The 16,672-nt window shown below is 38.8% G+C and overlaps 2 protein-coding genes across 3 annotated transcripts in view; one reads left to right on the top strand and one right to left on the bottom strand.

Moving 5' to 3' along the window:
* MTMR7 (myotubularin related protein 7) overlaps positions 1-8,993 on the top strand; it is a 68,243-nt gene extending 59,250 nt beyond the window's left edge. The window contains exons 11-14 of the mRNA XM_014537934.1: positions 3,523-3,723; positions 5,256-5,393; positions 6,293-6,419; positions 7,895-8,993. Of these exons, the coding sequence (XP_014393420.1) occupies positions 3,523-3,723; positions 5,256-5,393; positions 6,293-6,419; positions 7,895-8,257 (829 nt within the window). The 3' untranslated portion in view covers positions 8,258-8,993. The remainder of the gene's footprint in view (positions 1-3,522; positions 3,724-5,255; positions 5,394-6,292; positions 6,420-7,894) is intronic.
* Positions 8,994-11,591: 2,598 nt separating this feature from the next.
* The window catches only part of VPS37A (vacuolar protein sorting 37 homolog A (S. cerevisiae)), a 31,115-nt gene continuing 26,034 nt past the window's right edge, over positions 11,592-16,672 (bottom strand). For both annotated transcript variants that reach the window (XM_005864074.2, XM_014537911.1), the window contains exons 10-12: positions 14,955-15,098; positions 13,880-13,957; positions 11,592-12,186 (exon numbers count right to left, since the gene is read on the bottom strand). In XM_005864074.2, coding sequence (XP_005864136.1) covers positions 13,880-13,957; positions 14,955-15,098 — 222 coding nt within the window. In that variant the 3' untranslated portion in view covers positions 11,592-12,186. The remainder of the gene's footprint in view (positions 12,187-13,879; positions 13,958-14,954; positions 15,099-16,672) is intronic.

The following is a 16,672-nucleotide window of genomic DNA, read 5'->3' as shown; positions in this document are numbered from 1 at the left end:
TCCTTCATCACCACCGGCCTTTCTGATTGTCTTGCTACATTTGCGAGCTGTCAAGGACAAACTTCAACCACTCCATACTTTTTAAGGGGAACCTCTGGCCAGCTTGGAGCATTGGTGATATTGATGGGATTCTTCTGTATCATTTACAATTAAATTTGAAACTCCTCTTACCCGTTCACTGCAAAGCAGGGCTGAAGCTCCTACCATGCCCCCATCATTTTAGAACGCTTCTAATCCACAGGAAAGATCTCTGGATTTTTAAAAATTGGAGATAATCTATATAGAGCAGCAGTTCTCAACCTGTGGGGTTGAGAACTTACTTCCTAAGTGGAGTAAAGTTCACTGGAAAACATTCCAGGTTGTTTCTTGTAAGAAGGTTGGTTTTGGTTGAGATGGGCTTTGGTGTAGAGCTAGGTTATGAGGTGGAAGCACCACCTCCTAGTAGCGTGATCTTAGGTGAGGACCTAACCTCCATTCAGTTCCCCCTTCTGCAGAGAGAGGCTGATAATACCTCCCCTACAGTGAAATGAGATCCTGTAAGCAGCAGTATGAGCTGAGACTCACAGCAGCACTCAGTGGATGGTGATACTAACATTTTCATATACCGATTCCCATTTGTTTTTCCTATGGATGACCTTCAGCTTTGCCCTTCCGATACGCACTGGTGGGCTGGTGGGCAATGAGAGCTCACTCATTTGCAGGTTACCCAAGGAGAGTGACTTCTACTCCAAGAACCTCTGTGGCCTCTTAGCCTCTTATTTTTCCTGGTTTGCTTCCCTCCATGATATTTATGTTCTTTCTTGTGTAGGTATTAATTGAAAAGGACTGGATCTCCTTTGGCCATAAGTTTAATCACAGGTAAGAAATATTTTAAAATCTGTTTTAAATGCTTAGGATAAAAAAAAATACGTTTAAGTTCTCAATTAACTGGGGGAAACAGCCTTATATCAGAGGTTCTCAACCTGTGGGTCGCGACCCCTTTGGGGGTCGCATAAGGCCATCGGAAAACACATATATAATTACATATTGTTTTTGTGATTAATCACTATGCTTTAATTATGTTCAATTTGTAACAATGAAAATACATCCTGCATAGCAGATATTTACATTACGATTCATAACAGTAGCAAAATTACAGTTATGAAGTAGCAACGAAAATAATTTTATGGTTGGGGGTCACCACAACATGAGGAACTGTATTAAAGGGTTGCAGCAATAGGAAGGTTGAGAACCACTACCTTATATGTTTAAGTGTCTTTGTGTATCTTCATCAAAAAGTTAAAATTTCGTTGTGCACCGTGTATCACAGATAAATGAAGTTCTGAGTCCTTCTGATGAGAACTAATGCTGACTATTCCATTTCTGAGGTGCAGACATGCACTCTAAGCTGCAAGTTGTGAAAGGCCTGTGGAAGTCTTCTTTGATCTTTCACTGAGGGAGGCCATTTGGGTTGTCCTGAGGCACCTGTGTCCTGGGTGACGTCTCTGGGGAGGAAATGCACGACAGTGGCCGAGGCACTGCAGCCAGATGCAGACTGTGGCATTTACCAGCTGCGTGGCCTTGGGTGTCTGTCCCCTCTGAGCTTTGGCATCCCATCTGTGAAACGGGGCTACCCTCCCTATTCCACAGCTCATAGTAAGGGTTTTTAAAAAGTTTACATAACTAGCCTAACTCCTTGCCTGGCCCGTATATGAGGCTTTCAGATACACAGAAGCTACTGTTTTTGGAGACCCCCAGCTGCATTTTGTTAGTGCAGATCAGGGGTCCTCAAACTGCGGCCCGCGGGCCACATGCGGCCCGCCGAAAACATTTATCCGGCCCGCCGGGTGTTTTTGCCACCGCTGCCTGTCCTGCTTAGCAGCCAACTCGTCCCGGGCCCGCAGTGCGCATGTGTGGAATGTCTGAGGGACAGTGAACTGGCCCCTGTTTAAAAAGTTTGAGGACCTCTGGCACTGTAGATGATAATGCCTGACTTGTGTTCTCTAACCTCCAAAATGTTCAATGTTATAGCTGCTGTACTCTGGCCCTTTGTGTTAAAGTTTAAATTTAGGCAGCATGCTAATAATTTAATTAGGTACTTACTTTTCCAGGAAAGCAAAATGATCCCATTTTACAAATGAATTAAAGCCTCCAAACAATTAACCTTCTTAAGATCATTGTTGTTATCAGTTTTGGGGTTCTGACTGTATGTGCTAAGCAGTTAAAATCTGAGATAGAGGACATACGGACAGAAGGAACTGGGAAATGCTGAAGACTAGATGGATCACTGTTTTGTGAGGAAAGAGTATATATATTAGGCAATCCTTTTTAAAGTTATCATTTTTTTTTAGGTGAGTAGAACTGAAACTCTTGAGAAGTTTCCAGACAATTTCTAATGTTTCCATTCTCGAAAAAAACTAAACCAATCCTTACTCATTTCTATTCCTCAAGTGGATCATTCATTGTTGAGATGAGTTTCTAAGTTATTTTATACCTGATGGCAGTCAAATTACCCCTTTTGTATTCTTTCTGAAATTCATACAACACTGTAAGAGACTAGTCTTTATTTAGATTCTGATCTCTTGAAAGTTTCAAGATTCTCTGATGTACTCTTGAAAGACAAAGATATGATAGAAAGGTATATTAGAATCTGTGGTCACGTGGAAATTATATGCTGTTTTAGTACTGTTCTAGAAACAGAAATATCCCTAGAGCAGTGGTTCTCAACCTTCTGGCCCTTTAAATACAGTTCCTCATGTTGTGACCCAACCATAAAATTATTTTCGTTGCTACTTCCTAACTGTAATGTTGTTACTGTTATGAATCGTAAAGTAAACATCTGATATGCAGGATGGTCTTAGGCGACCCCTGTGAAAGGGTCGTTCGACCGCCAAAGGGGTCGCGACCCACAGGTTGAGAACTGCTGCCCTAGAGACTTGGGAAACCACAATTTTTTAAAAAATTGTCTTTACTTATTCCTTCCCCCCAAAACAACACAAAAGTGCAAAACTCTAAAGTTGCTTAGATAATTCTTCACTAATTGAAACAAAGTGAAGGTTTATTCAAAAGTTCTAATGTACCCTTTTCCCCCCAATATATTTTTATTGATTTCAGAGAGGAAGGGAGAGAGAGAAACAAAGATGAGAGAGAATCACTGATCAGCTGCCTCCTGCACGCCCCTTACTGGGGATTGAGCCCACAACCCAGGCATGTGCCCTGACTGGGATCGAACAGTGGTTCATAAATTGAGGCTCAACCATTGAGCCACACCAGCCAGGCTTTAGTGTACTTTTAAAATTTAATGTACTTTTAACATAAGTGTTTCCCTTCGTTACCCAAATCTTCACTACTAAGTTTCTCCTGAAACTGACATTTTAATTTATTTTTCCCCCACTTCTTTGCATTTTGGATTTATAAGCTAAGATTTACTTAGGAACTAGGGTTGCTTTTGTTGGTTGTTTTTGTATTTATATTATAACTTTCTAATTAAAAAAGCAAACAAAATAACTGGCTATAAAACTTTCCTAATGCTTTATTTTATAGATATGGCAATCTAGACGGTGATCCAAAAGAAATCTCTCCAGTTATTGACCAGTTCATCGAGTGTGTCTGGCAGTTAATGGAACAATTTCCTTGTGCGTTTGAGTTCAATGAGCGGTTTCTGATTCACATTCAACATCACATATATTCCTGCCAGTTTGGAAACTTCCTATGTAACAGTCAAAAGGAGAGACGAGAACTCAAGTAAGTGTTTTGGTATTTAATTTTGTGACTGAGAATTTCAGATGCCCTTTCATAATGTGAAGACTATTTTAGCCACACACCTATACTGACAGATTCAAGCTCTTTCCTTTTTCCTGACATAACGCTTCATATGAATCATCCGACACAGGTAGGTACAAGTTCATTTCCCCAGCTTCTTCCTGATATCCACACGGGCCGGCGGACCTGGCACACTAACATTGAAAGGAAACTTCCTAGAGTCAGAGAAAGTGATTTTTACATTTAGAAGGAAACACACCTCTTTGGTAGATATAATCACATGCAGATTATAAATATAATTGGGAAAGCAAATTTGAAACTCTCTTATTTAGGCTAAAACTGTATTGTCCTATCCACAGGGAAAAAGTAGATGAAATTTAAACTTTAAATAAATTGTAAAGCAGAAACTTAAAAACAGCAAAGGGATTTATGAACTGCAAGTGAGAGAAAATGTTTGAAATTCTCATAAAGTTAAAGTGATTTTAACTGTGGTCTATATAATATCAGGTTTAATTTGGGAAATGGGCTGAACAGAAGGAAAATGACATTTCCTCGTGGATGCTAGTTTGCTTCTGCAAGAAACTTCCAGTGTGCTTCCCGGTAGATGGCAATGATTTGGAAGCATCGGACTGCGCCCTTCAAGCTTGCTGTTCCTGGACAGTTTTGTGCTCCGATGTGATAGACTAGCCACTTCAGTGGTATTTGTTTGAGTTTGAATCCCAGCTGTTCTACTCACTAGCTATGTGACTTTGGGAAACTATTTAATCTCTTTCAGCCCCAGTTTTCTTATCTGTAAAACAGACATATCTCACAGGAATTCAGTGAGGATTAAAGAGAGAAAACATAGAAGCATTTAAATAATACCTGGCAAAGAATAAAAGTTTATGACTATTTAGGGCAGCGGTTCTCAATCTGTGGGTCGCAACCCCTTTGGCGGTCGAACGACCCTTTCACAGGGGTCGCCTAAGACCATCCTGCATATCAGATATTTACATTACAATTCATAACAGTAGCAACATTACAGTTATGAAGTAGCAACAAAAATAATTTTATGGTTGGGTCACAACATGAGAACTGTATTTAAAGGGCCAGAAGGTTGAGAACCACTGATTTAGGGTAAAAAAAAGAAAAAAATTACATTAACAGTTTTATTTTACACTCAGTAGAGAGAGCAGAGGAGCTGAGATTAGTGCTCTGCTATGCCATGAAAACGAAGTGTAAATTTCCCTGCTACAGAACACGGACACGTGATACTCAGATAATTACTGGTCCCTTTCTAGCTTTAATATCACAGTCTACTATTTATAAGCATCAAGATAGCCCTGGCCAGGTAGCTCAGTTGGTTGGAGCATCGTCTCGATATGCCACGGTTGTAGGTTTGACACCCAGTCAGGGCACATACAAGAAGCAACCACTGAATGCATGAATGGGTGGAACAACAAACTGATGTTTCTCTCTCTCAAATAAAAAAGAACCAAGATAGGTCATTTTCAGGCTTATTTCCTTTACAACAGAATTCAAGAAAGAACATACTCTTTATGGGCTCACCTGTGGAAGAATCGGGCCGACTACACGAATCCTCTCTTTAGAGCTGATCACAGTCAGACCCAGGGAATCCTTCGTCTCCCCACGCCATGCAACTTCATGTACAAGTAGGTGAACGTCTAGGACCTTACTAGGAAGGGGTATGAGCTCAGTGCCAGCGCTGTTTAATATTCAGGCCAAAGGGTAGGAAACACTGAGCTTCAGGGCTTTTTTGGACACAAAATACAACAAAGGAGGATGTTTTAATATCTGACCTGATTTTTTGCCAGTGTCTCCTCTCCCTCGACTTTCCCCCAAATAAGAAATTATCTTAGAAGTTCATGTTCTGTAATAATGGTATCTTAAAAATGTAAGTTCCAATTATTTAAAAGGTGGGGTTGGGGGAGAAAGAAAAGATGGATGGAATAAGCCAATATCTTGTCAGTTAAATGTAGACCAAGCCCTGTTCCAGGAACTGTGTATAAAACAATGAACGACCCTGTCTCTGCCCTGTAAGTACTTTCCTAAGTAAAGAGTGGACCCACGATATCCCCGATTCTCACTTGCATTCCAGTTTGCATTGTTGTGTAGGTTAAAAGGGGGGCCATTCATTGCAAATGCAAATTTTTGGTGGTTATGATAAAAACAAGCTAAATCCTCAAATTTAAAAGGTTCTACTTTTTCCAAGTTTACTTCAAAACAAAGAGCCATTTTCTTAAACCAAAAAATATAAAAAAGAAAAAAAATAGTAACATGTGATACTTCAATCTATTTTAGAAAATTATATGCCTTCTAACTCAATACCATATATAAAATTCATGAATTTATTCTGTCCAAAAAAATTTACTGATCCCCCACAAGGAAAACATCAACATGAAATTAAGTAAGTGGCTTCTTGAGCCCAGAACTTGCACTTGGTGATGATTAGGACTGTGGGACTGAGGGATGGGAGATACCCGAGCGGCCTTGCGCCTGTGAATTCACAGTAGGACATGGTTGCATCATGGAGCTCTGCTGTCCCTTCCAGGTTCTGGAGTGGCATGTACAACCGCTTTGAGAAGGGGCTGCAGCCCCGACAGTCGGTCACCGACTACCTCATGGCAGTGAAGGAGGAAACGCAGCAGCTGGAGGAAGAACTGGGGGCCCTAGAAGAGGTAAGACACACTTTCCTGACCATTGTTGCTCCATGGAAGCCTGTCAGGACTCGGGATATGTGAAACGCAGCAACACAGACTTTCGTATTTTTAGCCAGTGGATAACCTGAAACACAACCCTTCCCGACCCCCCAGGTGAGCACCCAGAAAACTGGAGCCCAAACCTAAGCAGCACTGAATACATTTCAGACATTCAGACATCTGGTTTGAGGCTCACTTCCACAGTGCGCCGAACTACTCAGCTGTTCCTACAATAGGTCAGGATTTTTTGTTACTGTTATTTGGGAGCACTAACATGAATGCTTTCTGGAGAATTAATTACTAGTACATAATGATATAAAAAATCCTGATGCCGGGGCTCCGAGCCTAGAGATTCCGACGGAGAATGTTTAGAGTGCCCTGAGACTGTCATAGGGCGGAGAGACCTTGAATTAAAGAACGTGTAGAATTAACAATGAGGCACAAGTTAGGTGTTTAGAATTTCGGAGTTGTGATAAAAGCTTTGCCATTCAAAGTTCACTCGTGTCATCATTGGGTCAGTTTTATCTACTCTTCCCAAAGATATCCAAGCTTTATGAAAAGCTGATGATTGTATTAATCTATTCCAGTATTCTTATTAAAATACTAACTCTCTAAAAGCACTGTAATTAAAACCTCTTTTTTCCTTATAACAAACTTCCTTAGCCTTACACATGAGATTTCCCCACACTCCAGTCTAACCTACCTTTTACACTTCATTCTCCACTACTCCCCTTGATCAAATTTAACCATTCTCTGCTTGTTATGCATAACTGACACCTTCCTTCCTTTTTCTACTCACTGTCCCTGCTGCCAGAATGCTCTAACCATCATGTCCAAGTTGAATTCCTTGTCCTGTGCATGCTCCCTCCTCCCTGCAGCATCCTCTGATCTCTTCCCTCTAACCACAGCACCCCGCCCTCTGAAATAATTCCTGCCTCTTCTAAATTCCTACATTACAGGAACTCTGCCTCTACACAAAATTCCCTATAGCTGGATCTGTACCGCCTAGTACAGTACTTTTACATATAACTTAATATAAATGCTTTTTGAATGAATAATGTCTTCCTCACTGACATCAAAGGATGAAAACTGGTAAAACGCATTCCGAACAATCCAAATGTCCATCGACTGATCAACAGGTAAACAAAATGTGGCATACAGGCATAGAAGGAAGGATGACTACTGACTACCAGGTGCTTTCCTGTTACTGTTTTTGCATTTTATAGAAAACAATGCTGAGGCAGGTATTACCATCCTTATATTACAAGATGAAGAAACCAAGCCTCACAGGACCTAATTATTTTGTCCAAAGTCATAGTGTACCTTTGAACCCAAGTCCTTCTAAATCCCGTTCTTAACATTATACTCAGCTGGAAGGTAATGATTACTAAAGGCATGCATATGTAAAAAAGATAAATTATTTATGATTTCCCCTGAAATTATTTCCTTTTTAGAGGCTGGAAAAAATCCAAAAAGTCCAGTTAAATTGCTCCAAAGTGAAGAGCAAGCCAGCTGAGCCCAGCAAACACTCGGGGTTCTCCACCTCGGACAACAGTGCAGCCAACACTCCCCAGGACTACAGTGGGAACATGAAGTCATTCCCATCCAGGAGCCCCTCCCAAGGCGACGAAGACTCCGCTCTGATCCTAACCCAGGACAACTTGAAAAGCTCAGACCCAGACCTGTCAGCCAACAGCGATCAGGAGTCTGGCGTGGAGGATCTAAGCTGCCGCTCTCCAAGTGGAGGGGAGTGTGCGCCCAGCGAGGACAGCGCCAAGGACCGGGACTCTGACGAAGCCGTGTTTCTAATGGCCTGAAGCTTCCCTCGAGCTCCAACATAAAGGACATGCAAGAAACACCTTCCAAAATAAGGGAACAGTGCAATTTAAGATAAAAAGTAACTCAAGAAATGGTACGTGTAATCGATAATTATAAAATATAGCAATGAAAAGGGGGGGGGGAGTCCAACTCTTAGTTTCCTTAGGTGTTGAAGAACAGGAAGTATACATTTTTTTGTCAAATAAATATCAAGGGTATTATCCCATTTCGAAAATTATTCTAGTCTATGAAAGTTTTATTCACTACAATGAATGACCTCTAGCATCACCTAAGGTTATCTACATAAACCTTCCTGGTCACAGCATGTACCTGCTCAGCTCAAAAAGTGCTCTGACCCTTTGCCTGCACGCCTGCTATCATTTTTCCCACTTATTTCATTTCCTGATGCATATTTTATTTCCTAAAACATTTGACATTATCCTTCCTGCCTGTCATTAATACTTCTAACAACAGAGGGCAGTGTTGAGATGTAACCTTTTGATTAATAGGTCTATTTCTGTAACTGAAGAGCTTTGTAATTGCTTCAGCTTATCTTTCAGGTTTCATGATCACTCTAACTTTTCCTTAGATAATATTTTTTGAATTGTTATAATAATCTTGTTGCTTTATTTTGGAATATCTTATTTCTCCTCAAGTTTTAAAAAATGCTAACACTTATAACTCACTTTTTCCTCTAACACGGGTCAAATACTTAATAAAGTAAAAGCAACATTTCCTCTCTGGTTAGTATATATGAATTCAGAACCTATTAGCTTTCTAATTATTAACAAGCTCTGATTACTAGTCCAGAGACAATATTACCAAGAGTGTGGGTCAACCACCACTGAAGTCTAACAGTGTAAAGTTAGTAGATAATTTTTTTTTAAACATATAGTGTTATTGACTTTAGAGAGGAAGAGAGAGGGAGTGATAGAAACATCAATGATGAGAGAGAATCATGGATCGGCTGCCTCCTGCATGCCCCACACTGGGGATCGAGCCTGCAACCCGGGCATGTGCCGTGACCGGGAATCGAACCATGACTTCCTGGTTCATAGGCTGACACTCAACCACTGAGCCATGCCGGCCGAGCAGTAGGCAATATTTCAATGAGGGAAAATCCCAATTAAGAACTAGAGAATTTGGTTGTTTCTACTTAACCAGTGGAATAAGTTCTGCCACTTCGGAAACTGTATGTGGTTAACATGTTTTAAATTACACTGTTCCATCTCTGACTGCTGGAATTAGTTCTGTTTTACTAAAATGCACATTTGAAGCAGAATTATTCCCCTGCCTGTTGAAATGGGACTTTACTGGGTGACCTTAACTTCTGAAGAAACATCTAGTGAAATAAAAGTTGCCTTGTTGGAGAGAGATAAATAACATATAAGAAGAAAATAGTATAGCCATAAAGTTACAAAAAGAGTCACTTAATTCCTGTTGCAGTAACAGAACCAAAATTCACACAGGCAGACAAATGCAGACTTTTTCTATCCTGGATGACTTATATAACCTATATCTGTGTTTTAAATGCTGACAGTGATGATTAAACTCCTCTTTTTAGTAACTGGGTTGTAAGGAGATTATCCAATACATTAAGTTTGGAAGGAGAAACCAAGCTATGTTAACTGGTATAGAAAAAAACTGGAATAGTTTAAAGAACAAACATATACGCCCTAGCTGGTTTGGCTTAGTGGATAGAGTTGGCCTGCGGACCAAAGGGTCCTGAGTTTGATTCCGGTCAAGGGCCCGTACCTTGGTTGCAGGCTCCTCCTTGGCCAGGCCCTGGTCAGGGTGCATGAAGGAGGCAACCAATCGATGTTTCTGTCTTTCCCTCTCTCTTCCACTCTCTAAAATGTCAATGGAAAAATGTCCTCGGGTGAGGAATAACAACAATAACAAAAAAGAACAAATATATTATGATGAATTACTTATGTGGCTGAAGAGACTATGTAAAAATTTTTTTTTGCTTTAGATAAGCACCTAAACCAGTGGTTCTCAACCTTCTGGCCCTTTAAATACAGTTCCTCATGTTGTGACCCAACCACAAAATTATTTTCGTTGCTACTTCCTAACTGTAATGTTGCTGTTATGAATCGTAATGTAAATATCTGATATGCAGGATGGTCTTAGGCGACCCCTGTGAAAGGGGTCGTTCGATCGCCAAAGGGGTCGCGACCCACAGGTTGAGAACCACTGACCTAAACCATGTCTTACCTATATTTGTATAGTATTTCCACAATGCCTCATTCTTAGTAGGCGTTAAATGATATTACTGGATCAAATGAACTGACATCCTTGTAGAACGGCTGTGGTCTGCTGGTGTCTTATTCTGGGATCTACCTGGTATATAAGAAAACTACCTGTTGGCCAAAGATTGGGACCACTATGCCCTCCATTGCAGGGACCGCAGGGAAAACTGAAGCTCTACTGGCTAGAACAATAAGGAAAGGTTTCTGAATACCCCAAAGGCTCCGCCGTAACCTTAGAAGTGAGCTCACCTATCTATAAATCCGGAGTAGTTATTATACCTTCCTCCTCTGGTCATTTTGAAGATCAAACAGCACACCCTAGCACAGTGCGAGGAAGACAGGCAATTAATAAAAGATCATTTCTTTATCCAAAGTCCATCTTTAAAGTCCATGTGAATACTAGCCCTAAACACAGACCAAATATTAAACATATTTCAAGTCTAAGAACATAATTTTGTTTTTCTTAAAACTCTATTGCCAAAAAATATTTTCTGGGTGAACAGAAAAATGAAGAAAAGACAAACTGTACTGTATGCTGGTGTTTGAAATGACAAGCACATTGGGATGAATTTTAAACAAAGTATACATTAGGTTGTTTTGTGATTGAGGTACTATCTACCAAGCCTCGGGCATACATTTTCTCATTAGCTTTTACAGCTATCCATTAAATGTGTTCATTCTGTAATATAGAATAGAGGCAAACTGCTGAACATAGTACCAAGTAAATGAAAAATTCAATTAAATTAACTATAAATTCAACCTCCTAAAATTAAATATTAATTTCATTTATTATTATAGTTTTTCTCTTATGAAAAGCTAACTCATAGTAAAGGTCAGAAAATTTCACTGACTTTCTAATTAGGTACAGATTTACTATTTATTAACAAAAGTTTTTAACTGTAACATTAGTAATTTAGACAGCCTATTCTTATCCAACCACATCACATACTTCTATTAAAAATTTGCATGAAAGTTTATGTTGGACCAGTTTAAATAAAAGACAATTTTCTTCTATTAGGTGAAATATTTACCTGTATTGCTTCTTAAATGCATCTTTAGTTTTAAAAATAAAACAACAATATATAAACAGCTGGTTTATTCTTTTGGTTTATTATACGTATTAAAAGTTACTTTCTTGAGATGGCACATTGGCAGGTTTAATGTTTACTGACACCTGGAATATTTAAAAGAAATTGTTTTTGAAAGTTTGATTATCCAGAAAGAAAGAAGAAAAATAAGTCTTTCTACTGTTGAAAATAGTAATTTTTCATAAAAGGCTGAGAGGGAAAAAATCTAAACCAACCATTTTTTATAAAGAAACGAGGCATTTCAAATTAAAAATACAAATTTAAATGAATTTTATAAAATATTGAAACTAGCCAAAATTACATGCATAAGTAACCAATAAGAGAGGAGCAGTGGAACTTAAATATGATAGGATTTATCAATAATAAATAAACATTTTTAGTGCAAATAGCGCAGAAAAATTTCTCAAAGTCAAGATCAGAGCTATAATTCTGATGTGTACAAAATCAGTCTTAGTTCTGTATACAATCTATACAGTATATCTGTGAAGTCAGCTGCTGTGATGAAGTGCCAATCTGCAAATCATAAATACAAATGTGCTTAGTTATGTGTCCCATTCCTCTTGCAGCAGTTCATGTATTCAGGAAAATCTAGAAAGAAAAGAAATTTTAAAAAACCTAAGAAATTTTCATCCCAGTAAGATCTACCTATAAAGATAACTTGACCACGAGGGAAAGAGGTGGGAAAGGATTCTAGCATGTTCATCTAAGTAAGCAACTGCTCAGTGCCCGTTGTTTTCTCAAGCTGTGAGAAAGGCACACTTGATATTAATACTCAACCCTTGCCCTGGCCGGTGTGGCTCAGTTGGTTGGGAGTTGTCTAGTGCAGTGGTCGCCAACCGGTGGTCCATGAGGTCCAAAAGGTTGGCAACCGCTGGTCTAGTGCACCAAAAGGCTGCTGGTTCAATTCCTGGTCAGGGCACATGATGGGGTTGTGGGCTCGGTCCCTGGTAGGGAGTCGTCTGCAGGAGGTAGCAGATCGATATTTTATATCAATGTTTTTCTCTCTCTCCCTCCCTCGTCCTGCCTCTCTCTCTAAAAGTCAGCATAATTTGTAAAATAGGGTGTAACAATACAATGCTGGCCCTAATCTTAAACACAACTACATTGAGAGAAGGGTGTCCTAGAGATCAGAAATGCCCGTGATTTCCCTCCCTGTAGTCTGTTCCCTCTTTTAGGGGCTCTCCTATGCTCCCTTCCTCAAAGTCCACTCCTTTAGCCCAGCTGAGTGGGCAGAGGACCACACGACACCAATCTCCAAGCCAAACTGCTGAGGTCAGGATGGACACCATCCATCCCAGCCAATCTCTTTCCCAGGGATTTGTAGTGAGACCTCTGTCAGTCTCCACTGGCTGCCTGAACTGTTGATGGAAGGGTGTGAGGAAGAGGAGCTGCTTTGGTTATTGTGGCCTTTAGTCATGTTTTCACTCTCTGGTGACTAAGCTGTACTTTCTTGTACTTAGTTCTACAATGTATCCCAGCATTACCCAATAACACAGCTTTTTAATTGTCAGGGTGGGAATTAATTCTTACAACCAAATCATTCCCTGCCAAGACAGATGGAGAAGAAAAGGAAGGGTGTCCTGAGATCAAGTGAGAGCATGAACAAAGACATGGTGTAGACAAAAGAACATGACACATGAGACAGCATAAGGGAAAAATGGAAAATTAAAATGGATAATCTCAAATATGTGGTAGATTACAGAAGGTTTAAAACTAGAGAAAAATTTGGCACTGATACCGCCATTGCTAGGGGCCCATTATAGGTTCTAGCGTAGAGAAATTACATCATGAAGTAGTATTTTAAGAAGATTAGTCTGTCAGTCCTGTGCAGGAAGGAGAAACCCTGGCCAGGGGATTGGCCAGAATGTTATTGGAAAAATCCTCATGAGATGGAAAGGAGACAGAACAGAAGTTCATTTTAAAGGAAGCAAAGACAAAGGAAACTAATGAGGATATGGTATACTTCACACACCAGCTGAGAGAAAGGAACCAATTATAGTTTACAATACATCAGTAGTTATCAGATGTTGAAAAAAAACTTTTCATTTAAGCTGACATCATAGTGAGAAAATATCCAAAAGATTTTTATTGGCTATATGCTTATGTATGTAACATTATGCTTAACATATAATGCAAAATATTCTATATGTTACATAGCATAAGAGCTATAATGATGGTGGCATGCTTAAAGGTGGCTCAACAGGCAGTGGTAAGCAACACTTCAGTGAAAGAATAGTCAGGCAATAGGCTTGAGACACAAGCCTTCTGGAATGCAACTTACCTATGAAGCATGAAACTGGCTGTGCATTGCTATCACCTGCTGAAGTTTCTCTTCCTTGGCTCTTCTACAGTGGCAAATCTAGAAGATAATTTAAAATATCAGTCACTTCTCCAACCATGTGCCTACTCCTTCCTACATTATGACAGAATTCTATGTAGGATTCTTTTAACCTGTTGACACTTACATTTTGATACTTAAGGCAGTTCAGAATTTAAGAATTAAAAATTAATTTTGTTTGGCAGATAACCTTTACCTATAAACTTCCAGAATGTAAAACAACTGAATCTTTGTCAGTTCTGATTATATATCAATATCCGTGTTTTTAAAATATGAAAATAAATCCTACCATTGTTAACCAGGAAGGTTAACAAGCAAACACTTCAAGGTGCAGTTATATAGTAACAACAAACAACAGATGAAAAATCAATGCCTTACTAATGCTACAGCCATAGCTGTTAATGTCCCTGAATTTCAATTTTCTCTCATGGGAAATGGGGTAATAAGACCTGCCCCACCCTCCTTAACAGAATAGGCATATATATAGCACATATTTTACAAAGTTTAGTAACAAAAGGTTATTTTTAAAATGTGATGTTTCAGAGAAATTAGGTAAATATAAAGGACTTTATCAAAGGGCAAGCAGACTTTGATTTTTCTTTAAATATAATGGAAATACTAGTAATCATCAAACAGAAGTTATTCCAGAATGTTCTTAATAACATTTAAAAAATTAATCTCTATAGCTCATTCTCCTAGAATAAGTGGAAACAAGTCATTACAGGAGAATATTACAACTATTAAGCACAAACTTAAAGCTAATTTACTAGCTTTACTTCAGAATGACACACTATCAGTTCTAAAAAAGAACCATTATTTGATTTACCTGCTGTGTACTCACAAGCAGAAGGTTTAAAGTGATAGAAGGATGCTGCTATCTTTCTCAAAGAGGCTCTTTCAGTTTGCTTTCATGGCACTCAAAACCCCAGCTCAGTAATGTGCTAACATTTTTTTACTTATGAATATACTTAATTTGATATTACACTGTCACTTGTCCTAACCGAAGAGTATTACATACTGTTCTCTTTTCCATGAAGTTACTGAGAAAATCATCTATTTCAGTTTTTCCCTCCAAGAAATCTTCAGCAACATTATCAGATTCTTCCTCAGCTTCATGTGCAGCTACTTTTAATCTTGCCTGTAGGGCACTTGCACTACAGCTCTGAAAAAGAAAATCAAGTATTATGTTAGTTCACAATGACCAGAAAAACTCCTTAGAGAGAAAGAACACAAGGCAGAGGGAGGGAGAAGCATTTGTTACATGCCTTACATAGGCTCTTTCTGAGGAAATCTGCTACCACCCAGGTCCTCAGTTTTGGATATAGGGGTGGATACCTAACACGAGAGAGACCAAGCCATTGGCTGCAAACTCTTAAATGAAAGAACCTGGGCAAATCACTGTCCTCTCTTAGAGAGTCAGCAATCAGATCATTGTGGTAGGCATCCTCTAAGATGATCCCCAATGAACCCCAACTCCTGATTTCCCTGCCCTTGTGTAATCCTCTTTCCCATCAATGTGGGCTGGACCTAGTGACTCACTTCTAATGAATAAAACATGACAAAAGTGATGGGATTAAATTTAACCAAAGAGGTGAAAGACTTGTACACTGAAAACTGCAAAACACTGCTGACAGAAATTGAAGATGACATAAAAAAGTGGAAAGATATTCCGTATTCATGGATGGGAAGATGTGATTATTGTCAAGAAGACAATTATTACCCCAAATGATCTAGTTTTAATGCAATCCTTACCAAAATCTCCACGGTTTTTTAAAATTCTTTTGCAGAAATAGAATAAGTTCTGCTAAAATTCATTTAAGCTCAGGAGACTTCAAATAGCCAAAATAATCTTAAAAATGAACAAAGTTGGAGGATCCATACTTCCTGATTTCAAAACTTACTACAAAGCTATAGTAATCCAAACGGTGTTATACTGACAAGAAGAGACATATAGACCAATATGCAATAGCAAGCCCAGAAATACACCTTCACATACATGGCCAAATATTTTCTAAAGGTGCCAAGACCACTCAATGGAGAAAGGACAGTCTTTAACGACTGATGCTGGGCAAACTGGAGATCCACATGCAGAATCAACGAACCCTTGCCGTACTTCATGTAAAATTCACTCAAAATGGAACTAAATGAAGGAACTAAAGCTATTTAGTAATAAAACATCCCTCAGAGAACTGGGGGAATAATGGGCAATACTGGTATATGTCAATAGCTCAGTGCAATGTAAAACACATAATGATTGCTCAATGGTAGTTGTTTCTTTTATTCTAAAGAATGACCATTTCTGAAATTTATATTCTCCTTTACCATCTTTTTTTATTTTGCTGTTTTATTTCTTTTTTATGTTTTATTACATTGGCTTTACCTTCTCAGAACTCCTGATTTTAAAAACACCAGAATATTATTAATTATGATGTTAGTTACTAATATGAGATATAAAGATTATGAACTCTTATTTTCTTTTACTTTTAGAGATTTTTTAAAAATGAGTTTACTTTTATAAAATGCTTTTCATTTTTCATATAACCAGATTTCTAACATAAAATTTATTTGTGGTGAATTATACTTTATACTTTTATATATTTTTCTATTTGCTCACTTTTCATTTAAGGCATCCTATATAATAAAAGGTAATATGCAAATTAACCATCACTCCATCACAAAGATGGTGATGCCCATAGCCACAAGATGGCAGCGCCCAGTCCACTCAGCCCTGCTGGA

Source organism: Myotis brandtii, unplaced genomic scaffold (genome assembly GCF_000412655.1).
Source record: "Myotis brandtii unplaced genomic scaffold, ASM41265v1 scaffold185, whole genome shotgun sequence".
NCBI classification, from domain to species: domain Eukaryota; kingdom Metazoa; phylum Chordata; class Mammalia; order Chiroptera; family Vespertilionidae; genus Myotis; species Myotis brandtii.
The sequence above is the reverse complement of the archived record's forward strand: the minus strand, read 5'-3'. Positions and strand labels throughout refer to the sequence as shown.